The sequence below is a fragment of the Prinia subflava genome, chromosome Z (genome assembly GCF_021018805.1).
Source record: "Prinia subflava isolate CZ2003 ecotype Zambia chromosome Z, Cam_Psub_1.2, whole genome shotgun sequence".
In the NCBI taxonomy this organism is placed as follows: Eukaryota; Metazoa; Chordata; class Aves; order Passeriformes; family Cisticolidae; genus Prinia; species Prinia subflava.
The window spans coordinates 8,505,289-8,524,867 of record NC_086283.1 but is presented as its reverse complement, the minus strand read 5'-3'; the positions used below and the strand labels follow the sequence as shown (position 1 = coordinate 8,524,867).

At 41.9% G+C, this 19,579-nt stretch overlaps 1 protein-coding gene across 2 annotated transcripts in view; it reads right to left on the bottom strand.

Annotated features, from left to right (window-relative positions):
* The window catches only part of PPA2 (inorganic pyrophosphatase 2), a 36,720-nt gene extending 20,977 nt beyond the window's left edge, over positions 1 to 15,743 (bottom strand). Inside the window, exons 1-4 of one of the 2 annotated variants that reach the window (XM_063422415.1) lie at positions 15,575 to 15,743; positions 13,856 to 13,920; positions 12,122 to 12,166; positions 1,556 to 1,609 (exon numbers count right to left, since the gene is read on the bottom strand). In XM_063422415.1, the coding sequence (XP_063278485.1) occupies positions 1,556 to 1,609; positions 12,122 to 12,166; positions 13,856 to 13,920; positions 15,575 to 15,704 (294 nt within the window). In that variant the 5' untranslated portion in view covers positions 15,705 to 15,743. The remainder of the gene's footprint in view (positions 1 to 1,555; positions 1,610 to 12,121; positions 12,167 to 13,855; positions 13,921 to 15,574) is intronic. The other variant, XM_063422414.1, reaches the window with a different exon arrangement.
* Between the last annotated feature and the right edge of the window lie 3,836 nt (positions 15,744 to 19,579).

The window sequence follows — 19,579 nt, the reverse complement described above, 5'->3', positions numbered from 1 at the left end:
GTCCACGTTCATTTTATATCTCTATCCTTTATCTGCAGCACCATCACCAAAGTCATTCCCAAAGAAATTCCACCTTTTCAAACCACACTAACCTGTCAATAGTATGTACTCATTCCAAAAGTAAACCTCCCCCAAGAACCAAGAGGAAGGTTCACACATTTCTGGCTTCACACCGGATTCCACCTGCTTCTGGTCATAACCTAACAGTAAAGAGCTCACCTATGCCACCTGGGACACTGACAGAAGTGAATGAAGCTCAGCAATGTGTTTAGTTCATGGGAACTGGGACAAAGAGGAGTAACTGAGAGCAGCAAGGGAAGAACAGAAATATAACAAGGTGATGAGCAGGAGATCTGTTGTAGGAAATGTAACAGTGGTTTATATTCATCCTAATGCAAGGCTTAATGTCCTGCAGTCTCCATCACATGTGAGACCAGCAGACAAGACCTGGTAACAGCAGACATTAGCAGCTTACCATGGTCTGGACTGAAGGACTGCCAGGATGACTGATGCAGCAAATTTTAAGGACATTAAAAGTTAAATATTAGGGAATTACACCTAGTCTCCTCCATCAAACCCAAAAGTCTAAAATTAATGATTTCTACACCTAACAGGACACACTTTTCTACCTTTGACATAATGTGCTGAAAGAAGCAGAGGGAGACCAATCTGAGCTTCAGGCAGAGTTCAAGTAGCACTGTCAAAGGGATCCTCTGCAAAAGAGAACTCAGCTGCCACAATAAGCCATGAGCTTAAAGCAAAGGGTAAATATCTGAGGTAGCCCCGCTTGAAGAGGAACAGCTGTGATGGCAAACACAGCTCTATCATCAGGGAAAGGAGAAAAAATTCTCAGATAACAGGCTAAGGAGATTCTTTGGTATTATTTTCAAGAACTAAAAGATTTAATAGCTCAACCACAAACTTCCTTAAAAGCATCTGGGAAGCATCCCTAAAAATAATACAAATGTTAAGGAAGACAGGACATTTCCTGGTGAGATCTGTTGTTTCACAGACACTTTAGATGATTTTACTACTTGTGAAGTATCTCCCTGCAGGAGTTCATACTTTCAGTCAGTGAGGTCCCCAAGTTTTTGGTTTTTTTTTTTTTTTTTTGGTCATAAGGAAATGCTCTTTTAGTTGCAACTCCATTTGTTGGGATTTGGCCTAGCACACTATACAGTATAAATGATGAATTAAATCATCTGAGTGGAATGCTCTATAAGCAAGCAAGAGTTAGTCTAAACACTGGAATACATCCTAAAAGTCAGTACTCCAGGACTCTGCTGCAGATATGCTGCACTCTGCAGTCAGAGGGCTGTCAAGAAGCAGGGCCCACCTGCTTTTCCTGTTTCCACCAAGAAAACAATTAGAAGCTCAACACTTTTTATAATTGCAAGGAAAGTGTATGCACCAACTTCAAACCAATTTTTTAACAGAGAACATTTTAATGTGCAAAGAGCAATCCAAACTGTGATTATACTCGTCCTACTGGAAGCCACTGCATTGTCATAACTTCCACAAATACCTAGATAATCAAGGTATTTTTCTTAATTACCTCCATTTTTGCGTTAGTCCAACGAGGCACTTCTACAATCATATTAAACAGGACCTAAAACAAAAAAATAGTGACAAAACTGAAAATAAATTCCACTTGGCAATTAGTATTTTATAGTAACACAAATTCTCTCCTGTGCATTCAGCAGCAACATCATAATTTCTGTGTTACACACACTTTTATTTGTACAGTTCCTTTAGTTCAACCTCTGTGGTTCAGCCTTTCACCACCTCACCCCTTTAAGAATAGGGATAACAAGAAGCAATGGAAATACACCTAATATTTCTGTTCCCATGTCAGTATTACCCTTCACAAAATGTTCAGGATGTCCATGGAATGGTTTGCCACGAGGCAGTGGTTCAGCCTATTAGTCAAAGAGGACTGAATGTTTCTATTTGTCATGGGTTGGTACTGGCTAGATGTTAATGTACTTATGAATATATGTTTTTTCTCTAACAACTTCTGTGGGATGTGATCAGGAACAGAGCAGAGCAGGCTTAAATCTTGAAAACAAAAAAAACTCACTAAAACTTTATTAATTACATAAGAACAGGGACAGAAATACTCTTAAACACACACAGAAACAGAAATAAAAACTTCTTAGAACATTTCTTCTCTCAGTCTCTACCTCCCCACCTATCACTTTTCTTAGACTAACCTTTGGGTTTTAGATCAAACAATCACTACTCAAAAAAAACTAATCTTCAATTCAGCAAGGGAGAGAGGAGTCTCTCTGGCACCACAGACTGTTCTCCAGAACACACAGGTCTACTCTTTATGTGTTCCTATGTCACCCGTGGCACCGCCTAGAGAAGTCGGGTGACTCTCTCTTTTTCTTATGTCCAGCGCTCTCACTGTTGTCTCATAGGCCAAAACTACATACAGGGCTCTTTTAAGGATACTTGCATGCCGAGCTCTCCCCTTTTTTACCCAGGGGCCGGGGTTCCAGGAGCAGGTCTGCCCTGAGGGCAGAGGGCGCCACTTTACCTTCCCCCTCTCTTCTCTGCTCGCTCTACTCTTCAAGTGCCAGTCACTGTAGCAAAAGCAAGGGCAGCTGTATCTACTCAAAAATGCAGTTTATGTTCAAAAGAGACTTAAGTTCAGTCTATGGCTGATATTATGCAAGAGAAGTTTAGCTCAGAAGGCTACTCCTCTCATTCTTCTATCGGGTTCCTTCCAATCATGCTTTATCATTTCGGTCCCAGGCCGCTTCTCTCTTTCCAAAACTACCAGTCATGAGAATCAATGTCTAAAAAAAGTTTCTTTCTGCTAAGCAAGGGTTAACAGTTTTTTCTCGGCAGAGTGCTGCAGGCTAAGGCACTCTCAGGCTCAGCAAATCTCACGTGGCTCGGCACTTCCTCCCGGAGTTTGGGGGGAGTGGAGGGGGGTGAGCACACACAGAAGGCACTTCCACAGTTTTCCACCCCTCCATCCTGGACAGGGCAGCTCAGTTCCAGTCCTGTCCATTCTCTTCTCCCCCCGGGCCCCAGCTTACTTTAGTTCCACCGCGTGGTTGTCCTGAGCCTGGCCACGTGGCTTCCCCCTCCCCCACTCAGCCTAGAGCTGAGCAGGGGAGAAGAGATGTTTCCACTGCTAAAACCAGAACCCAAAAGAAGCCGAACCCCCTAGACTCCTGCTTTTAACTCTTTGTGTCCTCAGAGGCGTGTCCAAACCTCCGAGTGACCAATCCAGGTACCAGCAGAAAAGCTGATTACTGATTAGACTACCCACATCCCCCTAGAAAAAAAATTCACCTCCCTTGCAACCACGACACTATTGGATAGAATTAGCTTCCCTTAAGCAGTGGAAAGGACAATGTTTTGGGTTTTTTTCCCCTCAAAAAAAAAACAAAAAAAAAACAAAAAAAAAACCCTTTCTTCTTTCAGGCCCTCATCTTTTGCCTTACTATTTTTTAAAAACTTTTAAAAATCTGGTTCAAGTGAGCTGATAGTAATCCAAAAGTGATCGCAGAGGAAGGACATAGACACATTTGCACTAGCCGTCTTCCTGACAGAAATAAAGTGAAAGTCTTTTAAGAAGGCAATGTGAGAGGAAAAAAAACAACAAACATGTAAACTTCCGTATTTTTAGAAGAAAAATAAGCTGCCTACACCCTCTTACTGAGGAGATTAAAACAACACTTTCCAAAGAGAAAAATTCTGTGTAACTGCCATAAGATTTCTTCTTATGAAGCTGAGTTAAGCACTACCAAGGAGTAGAGTATTACTGAATTGGGTAACAAGAACAAACCATCAAGCAGTGTCTTCAAACTGTTTTAGACTACTACAATAACCCCAAAATATCACATTGCCTGAGACATCTCTTCACAGCTAAGGAAAACTCATATTGGTATTAGCAATCGCAACAGGTCAGGAAATAAAAAGTAAGTTTTTGCAGAAATTTGTAAGAAAAAAATACAAAGTTGAACCAAGTGAAGACTTGCACTGACTCTTTAACTACACCACAATCAAGGCTTCAGTGAACCCTTAAATACTTTTATTTTTGGTCCTTGTTCCCTACAGCTGCAACAAACAAACAGCATTACCGGGGTCAATGTCACAGTCCGACCAAAGTAATTCCAATGGTTCTACAATCATCTCCTGCCAAACAAATCTGGAATGTGGAAAGCAAGAAAGCAAAGGAAAATCCCAACTGTCACTCAGCATTTCTACTAGGTCACAAGCTATGCACAATACTGACAGCCAATTCCCAGTAAATTTAAACTATATTTGCCATCCATAAGTACTGTGCCCATACTGCAATCAATGGCATGTTAAATGGAGTCACTTCTCCCAATCAGGTCATGGTCAAATAAAAAAAGATTAAAAAAAAAAAGAAAGAGAAAAAGGAGAAAGGTTTCAGATAAGTCTCAGTTTCATGAAACACGCCTTATTGAACAATTGAAATAAAAGTAAAGAGGGTTCAAAAATGTCAACACTGAGCAAGCAGATCAAATAAAGCAACATACACACATGACCAGGTAAGAGAAGGTTTGAAGAGCGCCAAATAAAGTCTGCACGTCCATCTGGGAAACACTTGGAAAAGAGAAATGCACAGTATGAAAGCCACTGCTGACAAGAAATTCTTAGGGAACTGCCAAGCAAGTCAAATAATTGTTCTGACTAGTAGCTACACGCAGAAACTTACAAACTACTAGAATTATACCGGATATCTTCCTCCCCACCACAATCCTGTGTTTTTGTTGTTTAGATGCTGCCATGTGCTTTCCTGACCATGTGGAATGCAAAGGCTTCAGCAGCCTCTATGCTTGGTTTTGAGCTTTTAATTAATCAACAGTTAGTCCAGGTCTTCAACAAATCAACTGTCAGAGCTGGACTACACTGGACTGAAATTAATGAAATGCTACTCTCATAAACATAACAAAACCACTTGGATTCAACACAGCTTGAAGATCAGGCCCTCATAATTTGTGGTATCAGTCAAATGTGAATTGTCAAGAGTCTGAAATGTGACAGCCTGACAGATTAATCGGTATGCAAAAAAAATCCCCAAAAGTATCCTCTCAAATGCTAAGCTGCCATAAACATTTACAAAAGATTAATGACTTCATTCAGTGTTTACATTTAAAAATAAAAAGTTTTATTTATAGGGCAATCAAATTTTCAGAGTGGTGAAACTAGATTCACTCATATAGAAAGGAGAGCACAAACTAGATATTTTGACAGATTGAAAGAGAACTAGACTACCTAGCTTTTTAAGATTTTTTTTCCTTCTCTTTCCTATCTTGTTTTCCTCCTTGACTAAGTATCACTCAGGAATGTTTCCATCACTCTTTTTTTCGCAGACCAAGCACCTATTCTTTCTCACAGTTTGAAAGTTGTGTCCCATACCTTGCTGAAAACTGTCTCAGCATCAGCTGAAAACAGAAATCTGTTAGACACCACCTGTCTTCACAGATTACCATATGCATGTGTCATTCAGTGGTTAGTTTTGGCTGGTGAATGCATCTGGTAATTGATTTTTTTATCTTAGATCAGTAAAATAAAAAATTCCACCTCACCAACCCCCTAAGTAAGCACTTCTACGCCCTGAAGCAATGGCAAGAGTCTTTCAACGGCCCATTTGACACACCTTCAAATCACAGAAAGAAGATCTCTCATTAAACAAAAACTATTGCTAGCGAAGTTTACCATTTAACTGCCTTAGTACAACAGCAGTCAACTGGCTGCCTGAGATCACTGCAGTCCAGATTTAACCCAGCTCTGCAAGTGCCTGATGTAGAAGGGACTCCATGAGTGTCAACTGACCGTGCAACAGGCCAGAAGGAGAAGTTCCTCCAGGCAGCCTGTCTTGGTTTGAAAGACAGATATCTGCTAGGAAGGGGCAGGATCTCCCTAGTGATGGAGAATTCAAATCCCCTCCCTCCAAATTATTCCGATTAAAAAAAATTTAAAGGAGCTTTCAGGCAGAGGTATGGGGGTAGGAATAACAGTTCTTTACTAGTATATATGACAAAACGACAAACAAACAACAACTACAGCATCAATAATAAACAGAACCAAGAACCTTGAGGGCTTTCTTTTACAAAAGCCCAGAGCAGTTTGATCTGGGTGCCCCTGCAGGACTCCGAGAGGCCGAACTGGAAGGAAGGAAAAGTCCCGGGCTGGTGGATGAGATGAGGAGCTCTGCGCTGGCAGCTGGAGCAGCAGGGGTGTCCCGGCAGGGCTGGGCAGTGCAGGGCTACAGAGTAGCAGGAGAGCATCAAAGGTCCGAAGAAGCAGCGGCGGTGGGGGGAGAGGCTGGAGAAAGCGAGTTCAGGATTCCCGGGTACAGGAGCAGATGACGATAGATTTCCCAGGACGAGGCAGAGGCAGAGGGCAGCCTAACCGTCCTCCTCGGCGCTGAGAGCAAGAGTGCCTCCCCCTCCCCCAGATCTGTCTTTTTTGCCTTTCCCAAAGCTCATCATCTCTCCCCTCTGAGGGACACTCCCAGGGACTCATAAACAATAGGTGTAGCCTCGTGCTGCTATATCTCTCAAGTACCCCTTTTTGTTCTGACTAAGTAGTCATTAAGGCTTCTTGGAAACTTATGGGAAAAAATTCTGTGAGAAGAAAAAAAACCAAATCTAACCCCCAACACAGCCTCATATCAACTCTGCCGGCTGACGGTTTCCTCAGGACACTATTCTTGGAGCACGCAAGAAAAGAAGAGGAAACAGTGTCCTAAATTCAGAAAAGGGACAGAATCCCTCGCTAGAGAAAGGGAGCTGAAGACCCCAGAGAGACACCCAACCCAGGGTATTGTATAGCTTGTTTGACTTTGGGTCAGTGCGAACACAAGACAAGTATTTGTAGTTAAACTGTATTATACCTTGAAGAGGTGATGGGGGCAGAGGAGGTGTGGAATCTACTTCCTCAACACAGGGAAGTTAAAAGTACATTTCCTAATTCCTACAACTGCATAGGAAAATCAGCAGAAAATTACATCAGCGGGAACAGCCAGTACATCTAAACGATACCTTTCATTTCCTAAGAACTACACCGTACGTAGATTACATGGGAACTCACGTAGATTGTAACTGTTTGCTTTACTGGGGTGTTGTCTTTAACACTTCTTGGTAGCTTCCTGCATTCCATTTCAGCTGAACATAATTTTTAATGGATCGTGATATAGTTTTTGCTGAGACAAGCAAAAATGTCTCTCTTTCACAGAGAAAACAGGAAGAGTTTTTCATTTTTGAAATTAAAAAAACACAGAAAGATAAAAAGATATACAAAAATACTTCAGCATATTTACACAGCAAGTATTGAGAAAAGCAAGGAAAATACAGACTGTTGTACCCAGGTAAACAGTTACTCATCATTTTCTCCTCTAAGGCTAATGGTCAAAAAAACAGCTAGTTCTGGCTGCACAGATTCTTAAAGAAAATAACTCATTTTGATCTGAGGTTGCTCTTAGAAACCTGAGTATTGGAAGGAAAAAAAAATATTCATGACCTTTCAAATGCTTGCCTTTCTGGACAGCCCTATATCCCTCTCAAAATCAATTCTTCTTTACCTAACTGTCTCTTTCTTGTTCAACCAGTTTCTTTCCCAGTCATTCCAAGTCCCTTATTTCATACATTTGAGGGAAGGCTTTTGAATAGGTATGATTTTGCTCAAGGCTTGCAACCCTTAATGCTCAGCTTTGAAGGTTCAGATAATTTGAAGCAGAAATGGAGTAATTTCTATAAATTGCAATTTGCCATCCCCATGCACGACAAGATATGCTAAAGCTTACAGTTACTTTCTTAGTTTTTAGAGTAAAATGCTTAAAAAAACCTCCAAAAGCAATAGAGGCAGCATTTGAGGGCCGCTGACTCTTCATCATAGAGAAGTTCTGAGTCCCGAAGAAAGAGAGAAGAAAAAGCATCTACCATTTCCTTTCTTTTCCTGTCTGGTCATTTGCAGTATGGCAGGGATTCTCATCAGCCATCAACTGAACATGGCAGCATGCACCTGAGGACTAACAAGAATGAAAAAATAAGCTACAATCTAGCAGTTGTGTGAACAAAGAGTGATGTTCAAAAGGAAGAAAGAAAAGAAAAAAAGCAAAAAAAACCCAAGAGAAGCTAAATATGGACAGTCATTAAATATATCCAAAAATACATGGAGTGGGACTTATAAAATGAGTAGCCATGTTATAAGCATTCCCAATGTAACACTTGCTATTAGGTATTTGCCAATTAAAACAACAAACCAGATGCCAGCAACATCTGGACACCAAAGAGAACGTGGAACTTGTCCAATATAAATTAACATGCCACACAGCAAAAGAGGAATGCAATGTCCAGCATAAACGCAGAGTGCCTGCAGTCTCTTCACAGTGTACTTCCCTCCTGTTACACTGGAAAGGGAATCATGAACACTATGTAGGTACAGGTAGGCTTTACACACAAGAATCTCACTGGTGTCAGGCTTGTCCTCTGATAAACCAGTTATGGAACACATTCACCTGCAAAACTACACAGTGTACAACCCTGACATGGATAAATATGAAATCTCGTTTTTCTCAAGTTTAAGGAACCATTTATTTGAAGTTGAGTTGAATCAAATCATTAAAATCATAACTTTCTCAGTAAACCAACAGTACTCTGGGTAGATTTTAACTGGACCGATGAGTGAAGATTACTTCTACTCTCACCATTTATTCATTTGTAAGAACACAAAGAAAGGCTGCATCTAATGGACAAACCCATGGGCAAGTTCAAGCATCAGGGTGAAAGATTCAGAGATAACCTAAAATTTGGAACACAAATCCCTGACCACATAATGGACACACTGTAGCCCAGGTTAAATATACTGAAAAACTGTCTAACATCACCAAGGACAGTTACAGAGGCTGTAGTTAAGGCAGAATACAAAGTCAGTACAAAGTGCGCACCCATTCTGCATGGAAAATGATGACAGTTTCTCCTTTTGTATGAAGCATACAACTTTACAAAATGATATCTCTGACACCAGCTTTGAACAGTGTTGGAAGCACAAGGTCACAGATCACCTATGCAGACTGCACAACCGCTCTAATGACCCTTAAATCTCACCTGACTAACTAATCTATCAATCAGACTGTATTTTAAGTTTTTGGCTCATGGAAGTATTTCAGCTGAAGTCTGCAAGGGCATCCTAGCACTGTGCAATCCCCAGGATGCAACAAAACAAAAGCTGCCTTGTTCTTCTTTCTTTCTATTTTTTTTTCCGAATGCTTTTGTGAATATCTGCAAGTTAGAGGACTATAAAACTCTACATGCTTGGACAGACTCCCTACCAGGGCCAACATATGAAACACTGTATTTCATGAACACCTGGGTCCTCTGAATGACACCACATGTGAATACTTTTCCGAAGATACACAATGACAATTAGATAAGAAACCCTCCTACAGCAGGGAACAACACATCACATTTGCCTTGAAAAGAAAATTATGACCTCTTCAAACCTTCTTCCTGCCAGACAAGGAAGACCACATTCAACAGTCAGGGTCTGACAGTGTTGACTGTAAGCCTAGTGGAAACATCCACTTTTCCAAACAGAGATGTGCAATTTTTGAAACCTGTCACAGAGATTCATTTAGACAGGAGTGGATTCCAAAGTGCTTGCAATGCTTAAGGCAATGTAGGAGTTCAGACTGTAAGCTGCTAGTAATTTCAAGACTGGAGCTGACTACTACTTCTTTCAGCATAGTTTCTACCTCTAAGTAACTTCTTTCTCGTCCTCGAACAGCCAAAAACCATCTGCAAAAACAAAAAGGTCAGTTGTCAGCAGTGCCTGCAAAGCTAAATTTAACTGAGATTTGGGAAGGTCTAAAATGTTACAAGAAACAGTTGAACTAGTGAAAACAGTTAATACAGAAACACGAAAGTATTTCCCTTAGAAACTACAAACTGAGACTGCAAAACAGCTGACACAGACTTGTAGGATGTGAGTTCTCTATCCTACTAACATTGACAGCCGAAAGTCCTCTACTTTGAGGCTTTTTTTTCTGGCATCAGATACCAAGGACAATTTAAAGTAGATCAGACTGACTAAAAAGACTCTTGCAAAATTATCTTCGTTTTCCATAGCTAGACTGCCATTTGATAAACACCAGCTCAGCATAATGTACAAACTTAATTTAATTTAAGTCTTAGAAGCTCTTGTCCAGAGTAACAAACAACTGCCACCCCAAAAGCTTAAGTTTCGAAGATGCATTTTCAGGGCAAGAAGAACTACCACTTTCGAATTCTGGTCAAATTCAGTGCAAGGATCAACCGAGTAACACTTATCAAGAGCAGCCTTTGCATTCCTAGACCAGAACAAGGAGTCCAGGGCTTCAAAGGTCTTCTGGAATCAGTACATGACATTAAATTCCTCATTTTCCGTTTATTCCCTGATTAAGCTATGCTTTCCCTGCATACAAGCACACAAGGATGAGTCTCTCATCTGGCAAGGTGAGGAGAGCTGCTGAAGAGACCAGTTTAAGAAGAAATTGTTTTCCACTGTAAGAAGAAATACAAAGATCTTCCTGTTTTCTCTCTCCTCCCTAAATCCCAAGGATCAGGATGAAATAGGTGTTCTCACATTCACTATCTAAGTAAAGATCAAGCAAGTTCGGTAAGCTTACAGCCTGCACATATGTTCGCTTAATTGTATCAAAAGCCTGCTAGGATTGAAATGCACATTTGCCTTTGCTCATTTTCTATAGTTCTATTTACCCACAGTCCAGAGCTGTCTCACAGCAGGAATTATGTGAAGCAGCTCTGAAGGCTACACTGGCCACGGAAACAAGAGCTGCTCATCCTCGCTAGCATTTTGCCCCCCTTTTCCACAAGCTACTAGAAACATGGTTTTCAACAAGCTACCATGCTTCTCACAGCCAGACAAATGCAGTTTTGAACAGTTTCAGATGCTGCACGAAATGTCTTTGCACCAGTCAGTATTTATAAGCAGCTAAGACATAGAATACTTGACTTGCCAGCAGGAGCTGTAAGTAAGAATTGATGTTGCAAGACAATTTTTGATAAAAGTCCACTGGCACATACTCTTTCTCCTGAATAATTCCTCTTTCAGGCATGATTCTACATTTACTAAACAGAACCTAAATGGGCATCAAGCTACAGAAAATCTAAGAAGCATTACTTAGGCATAGTAGCTTGAATAAATCACAGAGCAAAGGGAGAGGAAACACATGGTGTAGGATTGTGTGGGGACTGCTGTACAGCACAAGCACCAGTGCACCACACACTGGCTGCAAAACTGAGAACCCAGACAGTTAGGACAGTTCTTTCACATCCAGTGGGTACCTACAGTTTTGCAATATGACTGGCCAAACAGATAGGAGAAGATAAGGATGGGACACACAGCCGCCCACACACATATCACGGCCTTAAAGCATACTGTAGCTCACTTTTTTCCTATCACATTCTTTTAGTAAGTTTTAGATGAGCCTATGCCAGGCAAACCACAGCTAAAAATGTTATATTTTGGAAAAGACACTTGCATAAACAAATCTTGTTTCACAGAAAAAGCCTGAGCAGATCTTCCATGTTTTCTAGGCTTCTATTAGCCTTAACTTCAATGCTGGATAATGCTGAACCATTAGCAGATGTGGTTTTTCTCCCTTTGGGTTTCCCAGCTGAGTACAGAAAACAACCTCAGTTCTAAAAAGCAGATACTCAGTATAATTTCTGCCCTAACATACTTAGGACTTCTGAAGTTCTGTATATAAGCCAAAGATTATCCACAGTCAGAGAATAATGAATATTTCATTAAGAGAGGTTTTATTGCAAATTTTTCTGAACGCAATAGCAAAAAAGATAACACGTATACATTACAAAAGTCATAACAAACCTTTGAAAGACTGGCATAAGTGTTTGCCATTATGAACATCTTGATGAATAAAGGCATTCTGACATTTCTGGTCCATTCAAAGAGAAGAATATTAAATCCTTTTAAATCTTCTCCTAAAAGACTTGCATTTGAAGATATGTCAACTATATTCAGTGAGAGCAAGTTTGCTTTGCAGAAATGTGATGTTGGGAAGGAAATAGTTGAAAAAAAAAACCCAAGAAAAAAGACTTAGCTGTACCTCAGACCCAGTAGTCTTTGACCTCTTTGCAGGAATTTCTTTATCCTATAGGGAAAGAGTGAAGTGAAGAAGTGTATAAAGAACACTAGAGAGCAACACTGTATTCACATAAACACATGCAACAGTACTTTGCAATGCAATTGAAACATCCCTTAGTGAGCACAAAGGCCTCAATTATGTATTTTAAAAGTAAGTAGTCAGCTCTGTTTCATTGCGAAATTCTAACCTTTGAGACATTAACAAAGTAAGATAAAAAATGTACAAGGACACATCTACTTTCTCTCAGCTACTAAGAAATTTAAGCAGCAATGTAGGTCTGTACTCAACTGATTAAAAACAGTCATTCTTCTGTTCAGTTGAAGAAAACAAAAATCAATCCAAAATAAATAAAACCAGTACGAAAAATGAGGCTGGACTTATCCATCATAAAGTCCACAAAACTTATATGAGGGGATGGAAAGACTCTAACATACAACTCCTTAAGTCATCCTCTTGCAGACAAGGCAAAATTAACAGAGGCCTTAATCATGACTTCCCTTATTGCTCACCCTTCAGGCCCTATATTGGGTGGAATGCTATTTCCTCATTCACACACCAAAATGGAAGTCTCCACACACATCAGACACTGTTGTACTCTAATTTAACCTACTGATAAAATCACAGGCTATAACCTACTCCTCCAAACTTTTAACTCTGTATGCAGGGACAGCAAGGCCTCCAGGGAACATGTGATGAAAATGCCCACTGCTTTTGCAGCAATAGCACAGACTGAAAATGGCATCTTCGAATGACACTGCGAATGACCTGCCTCTCCCACTGACTGGTACTTGGGTCTGCTGATCAAAAAAGTTTCATCCAGATTTTTAATCTCTCAGATTTAATAATTCAAGAGATTGATTAATCAGTTCAGAAGTCTCCAACTGAACATGTTCAAACTACTGACCTTTTGCACCACTCATATTACCCATAGAGACTCAGCAACAAAACAAGAAAATGACTAAAACTCCCCCAGCCTGTTTGTGTCACAAACACCCTGTGATAAGCAAACCTCAGCCTAAACCAAAGACTGGCAGTTCTCCCATCAGTGACAGACTAAACAGCCGTTTCATTATTGCTGTAATGAAACCCCAGGGAGAGCGGCTAACAAGACGTGACAGTGCTCAGCTGCACCTCCTGCACTATGAATCTCCAAAGGTGTCATTACCACTTATCTCCTGGGCATTGCTGTTGGCTTCCAATTCTAATGCTCCTTTTGGGAATTAAAGACATACACCATAAGTTATGCAAGTGTGTGCTGTACATCCACGACAATGAAATGTATGCTTTTAACGGCAGGCGTAGAAAACTGCTAATTTAGAAAGAGTAACAGTAGAAAATTAATTCAAGCACACATAACCACAAACCCTAAACACAGAGAATTATCACATGATACAGTAAGGGTTCCTCCTGCCCTCAGACACTTAAGACACTTAAGAGAGACACCTAGGCTTGCATACACAGCAACCATTATGTTTCATTGCAACTTACTGAACTCAGCAGAGAATATTTGGTGTAATCACCACGCCTATATTACATAAGGCATCAGTCTGGGTTAGAGTGGTCCTTTCTGGCACAATACATTTCTCTATTGATTACCAAAAAAAAAGCTTTTAAAACCTGCACTTTTATCTAGAGAACACTAACAAAACAATTAGCATTTTGAAATTAATTGTGCTTCAAGGCATAAAAACATACCTCTTTAGATCCAGCAAACAGGGGAATGTCATGGAATGGGGAAATATATTTACCATCTGCATTCTCTGAAAGACAAAACGAAGTAGCATTGCAAACCTAAGGATATGGCGTTAGATACTGGTGTTGCTAAACATCACACAATACAGAAATATATATATATGCTATGACTGGGCATTGATTAAACTTTTTCTGAGGTTTAATACCAAGTACGTACATACATGGAGGACAAGGAATTTGATTGTTTTGACAAGGATTCATTAGAATCAAAGTTACTGCTTTAGCATTCAACACTATGCTTCTACCTGGCAATACAAGCTATACAAGAATGAGAAGATTCTTTCATTCTTTTCTACTCCCTGGCCATATACAACCGTTAACTAATTAAAAAGAAAAAAAAAAAACAAATCCAGGGTAACCTAATTTCCATCAGTGGTAAGTGAATTCCTCTGGGTTTCTAGCAATGTTGCCCCCATGACTGCACTGTATTTCTAATAAACTGAGTTTCATGGCTGCAATTCCCCAACGTAATAGGCCAAAGTCTGACGAAAAGTAAGCGAGGGATGGGATAATTGCTCTAGTTCCTCAACACGAAACACCACATCTTGAAATCAGCAGAAATTAATGTTAATATAATGGGGGCCTAATATGCACCTCAGTCTTGCTCCTGCTCTAGAAACTAATTTCACGGGAGTGTATGCTTAAGTTTTTCAAGTCCAAATATCACATCAAAATAGTGCAAACACCAATTCAAATCCCAAGGAATTTCTCCTCTGCTAGCACCCCTATTCACAGTAAAGGAAAAAGCAGACAAGACACCTCATTTAGCTATGGACTTTTGACCACCTAAGCAAAAAAGAGTTGATTTGGAGCTGATTTGCAGCTCCTTGAAACCTCCTAGATGCTCCTCCCAAATAAAACAAAGTTTAGTGGTAGGCTGTTTATTCCCACCAAATAAAGTGACTTTCTCTAGACGCCCTCCTATGCTGGCAGCCCCATGAATGAGCACAAGGGAGCTCCGGCAGTGCTGCCAAGCGGGCACACGCTGCCTCCGCTTCTCCCACAACAGCAGACGTCAGAGTGAACTGTAGGTCAATGGACCAGAAACGTACAAACCCACTGCGATAGAACTGGCACACAAACAAGACAACGAAAATGCGTAACACACTGACTGAACACAGCGCACCCTCAGTTCCCGCTGGCTCTCGAGGCGCCTCCTGGAGCACTGCCCGTGCCCTCACACTGCCACTTCCTGGCCCCCGCTCGGGACCGGAGCCCCACCTTTTGAATGTCAGCCTCCCGCCTCGGTGACGTGTCTGGTGAGAGGGAGAGCTGCCCTGGTCGCAGGGGACAGGCTGCGCTGTCACACCACAGAGCCTCTCATGGCTGTCCCTGGGGTGCCACAGCCCCGCGGCCAGGCCGCCACTACACGGCACCACGGCGGCGCTTCACCCCGGCGTCCTCCGGGGCTGAGCGAGGGCACGGCTGGGCCGGGGCTGAGCAGGCCCAGCATCCCCTCCAAAAGCCGGGATGTCTACAAGATCCGCCGTCATTCTCTACAAAAACATTCCTCTTCCCCTGCAGCGGTGGGAAGGCTCGGGGGCGACACCTCAGCCAACCCGAGGAGCGGGAGCGGGGAGCGCCGTCACCACCTCTCCCCCTCCGTGCGCCCCGCAGGACGGGGAAGGAAGGGGTTTATGGAGCCCGGGGACTGCTACTTACTAAAGTAGAGGCGGTAATCGGGCGTGTTGGGCCGGCCCCGCTGTTCCGTGCTGTAGCGGGACATAGCGCCCAGGCGCCCCCACCCCCGCGCCGCCAGCAGCAGCCGCAACAGCCCCGGCGGCGCCCGCATGATGGCGGCGGCCGCGCGCCGCCTCCCCTCCCCTTCCTGCGGCCGCCGCGCCGCGCCGGCCCTGCCCCGCCTGCTGCGGCCCGGCCGGGCTCGGGGCAGCGCCGCGGGGGAGAGAGAGGCTCTGGGGCTGCCCAGCCGCGAGGGAGGGCTCCATCGGGTTGAAATTAACAGTAACGAAAGCCACTGCCACCACTCCTTGAGGTGGCAGGTGGCCCCAGCGGTAGCCCAGGTGCACCCAGCCTGAGGTGCTCGCAGGCCACCAGAACTGCCAGAAAGGGGCATGCCAAGAGCATGGAGCCACGCACTTCTCGGTGATGCCAAGCACTAGGACTTGAGGCAGTGGGCAGAAACTGACACACAGAAAAACAAGAGGAAGACTTCTTTACTGTGCCCTAGAACACATTGCCCAGAGAGGGTGTGGAGTGTCCGTAAAAGGAGATACTCAAGAACCGTCTGGACACAACCCTGTGCCATGTGCACTAGAATTACACTGCTTGAGCAGGGTGGGTGGACCAGATGAGCTGCTGCATACCCTTCCAAGCTGACCAATTCCATGATTCTGTGATGCAAAATTAGGGGTGATGGTACCAAGGGTTGGTATCCTTACCTGATACCCATGGCAGAATGAAGATTCTACCCTGTTGCTTCCTAGGTAGGGAAATGTTAGTTTCTTGGCGCACATTTTTATGTCACCCGAGCCACTCTGTCTCTGCTCCACTCATAGCTGGGCTATTTGCATGTGTTCCAAATCAGAGATAATTTTTTATATTGAACCCTGCTGATACTTCAGTTAGATTCTGTATTCATCCTGTGTTGGTTTTAAAGCTTAATACTTCTACATATGATCTGATTCTTTTGAATTCCCTTTTCATTGCTCCTTGAGGATGATTTCAAATGAATTTCCTCTATTGATATGGATGGTAGTTCTTGAAGTAGCGCTTCTTCTTTGTGGATCTTTCAAAAATTCCTGAAAAGGGGCAAATACCAATGTTTGCATTTCATTGATGGGGAAACTGAGGCAGAATAACTTTTGTTGCATCATCACTCTTAAATCTCAAGCCAGTGATCTTGTGTATTCATCTTGAAAGGTGATCAATATTAGCTTTGAATGTTAACTCATATGATTTACCCTGAAGGATTTATGCAGGATAATTCCATGTTTTCCTTATTACTTTATACATTATTTTGAATGTTATTGGGAATTATTTATTTGCAGCAGAAAGGCTAAGTCAGTATCTTCCTTCGGATCTAAACAGCATATAACTACTTCTCATTATTTGTTCCCTCTACTACTTTGGTAGATCAAGCTTCAAAGAGAGATCAAGAGTCAGGATTGTCTGCTCAGTGTGCAGCAAGGACACAATTATTTTACAGTAGAACAGGAGATTTTCATTCTGGTCTCACTACCATTCCCCCATGTACTCCTCTGAAATGTGTCAGTTGGTGCTCTGCATCTTTGACGGAGCCGTATTCGAGTGTGTGGATTTCCCGTTACAAGAAGGCTCTGGGGGAAAAAAAGAAGCTATGGTCTCCTCTGATTTGTACCACTGCTTGCCGTATTTGTGACAATAGATGTCTCTCTTCAGGAGAACAGAGAGGTAATTTTGCATGGCCATTGCCCACTTCTGCAGAAGCTACAAAATAGTACTTCATACTTTACCAAAGGAGTTGGCATCTGAGTCCACCAAAAGCAAGGTTTTCCCCTGAATTAAACACATAGGGGTGAAATCCTTCACAGAATCACAGGCTTGGGGGGAAGGGTCCTTAAAGATCATGTAGTTCCCCCTTGTCATGGACAGGGACACCTTTTACCAGACCAGGTTGCTCAGAACTCCATCTAACCTGGCAATGAACACTTCCAGGGATGGAGCATCCACAACTTCTCTGAGCAACCTGTTCCAGTGTCTCACCACCTTCACAGTAAAGAATTTCTTTGTAATATCTAATCCTAGACATACTCTCTTTCAGTCAGAAGCCATTCCCCCTTGTCCCATCACTACATACTCTTGTAAGAAGTTCCTCTCCATCTTTCTTCTAGGCTTCCCTCAGATACCAGCAGGTCTCTGTAATTCTAAAATCTTTAAGTTTTTCTAGAGGGCAAACAATCTGTTTTTCATAAGGAGTAATTAAAAAGGGAAAACCTATATAACATTTTTTCTATTATAATAAAATCTGTTACGTGCTTTCTTTGAGTTAGCCTGCTGCTGAATTGGGCAAGGTTAAAAGGAAAACCTGTGCCATAGGCCTAGCATTCCACCTCTGCTTAGTTCTGAGGAATCCGGATTTCATTTATGGAAGGTCAGAGCCTTTGAAAATCACTTACTGAGAGTACAGTTAGAATTTTTACACTTTCAAAGCTGACAGATGGGTGTAAGGTAATTCTAGTAGGAGTGTAATTCATATTTATTTCCCTCTACAAGCTGGAAAGTGAAATACACTGCAGTGGCCAGGTGTCCCGGTAAGATGCACAAAGTCTGAGCTCAGAGTTTTCCATTGCCTTGCATTGTGAACATGGTCTTACCTAAAACTCTCTCATCTGTAATGGGAAATCAGCTGTGAAGCACTTAGAATTTATGAAATATAAACGAGTTTCTCCGCAGACCCTGTTTAGTTGCATAAATAAATGCCATCATGTTAGCTAGCAAGGGTAGATGATACAGCAGAAAACCACACTGAAACCCTGCTAATGCTACCAGAGCAGAGAACATGATGTTTTAGTACTCTAAGGTATCCAAAATTATTTTAGTATTGCAGAAATAATAATGCTTTAAATAGGTTTGATTGTATTTTTCAGTATTGTGCTTTTTATTACACAGAATATGGCTAAAGTACACCCAGTACTCCTCAAGTCATGTTTGGGTAAGACCAGCTCCCTGGTTAGAATAAATTGACCTACCATCCTTGAGTCCTTGAAACAAATTAATGTTTTGGTTCCAGTATTTACCTTGAGCAAATTCTCCAGAATTACCAAGTCTTTTACTGCCAAGGGATTTTTTCACATTCATTCCCAAGCATTTTGCATTTGTCTCCTTGCATATCGTTCCAATTGGACCAGCAAAAGGCATTTATAGGACTGATCCCATTCATCGACCTTGTAACAGCTCCCACTGAAAAACAATGAAAATATTGCTATTTATTTCAATGGAATTAGAGCCAGGTCCTTAAGACTTAAGTAGAACTTACATGGTGCTTTGGTTTTATGCTTGCCCCCTGCACAGGGGTGAATCTCATTCCAGCAAAATGCCACTGGAGTATAGCAAAAACTCAGCAGCAATATAACCATCTAAGCCTGAAGGACGTCCTTATTTTAAAAGTTTGTTCTCTGCAGTGTACATTTACATTGATTTTAGATAAATTTTTATATACACACATAAACACTTAAAAATTAATATTTTGCCCATTAAAATGCTGTGCAAATTAAGTGCAGAAAATATGACCTATATTATAATTTAAGGAAACCCATTCTCCTGAAGGAAAATAATTTTCATCTTTTCACCTAATAAGGCTTTGAAGAATTTCATGAGTACAACTATGTACTATTTCAGTGCATTTGCTCTTGACTGGTGATCACATCATTATCATTAAATTTTGCTGTAATAGAAGTTCTATCTCCATGGCTTATAAGACCATTAATCTGAAGGGATCAGTTCCTGCCAGCCTTCTGTTTTGCAGCTACCTGTGTGCAAAAGTCACAGCCAGGCATCCTCCCTGCCCAGCCACCTCGGTGGAACAGGCCGCTCCTGGGCCTGCTGGCCAGTGCTCACTTCTTCAGCCAGCACCATCTCCCCCACTGCCAATGGATCAGCTGAAACCAGTGCTCCCTAGGGCAGATCAAGCCAGGCAAGGCTAGCTGAAGCAGTTAAGGGACTTTGGAC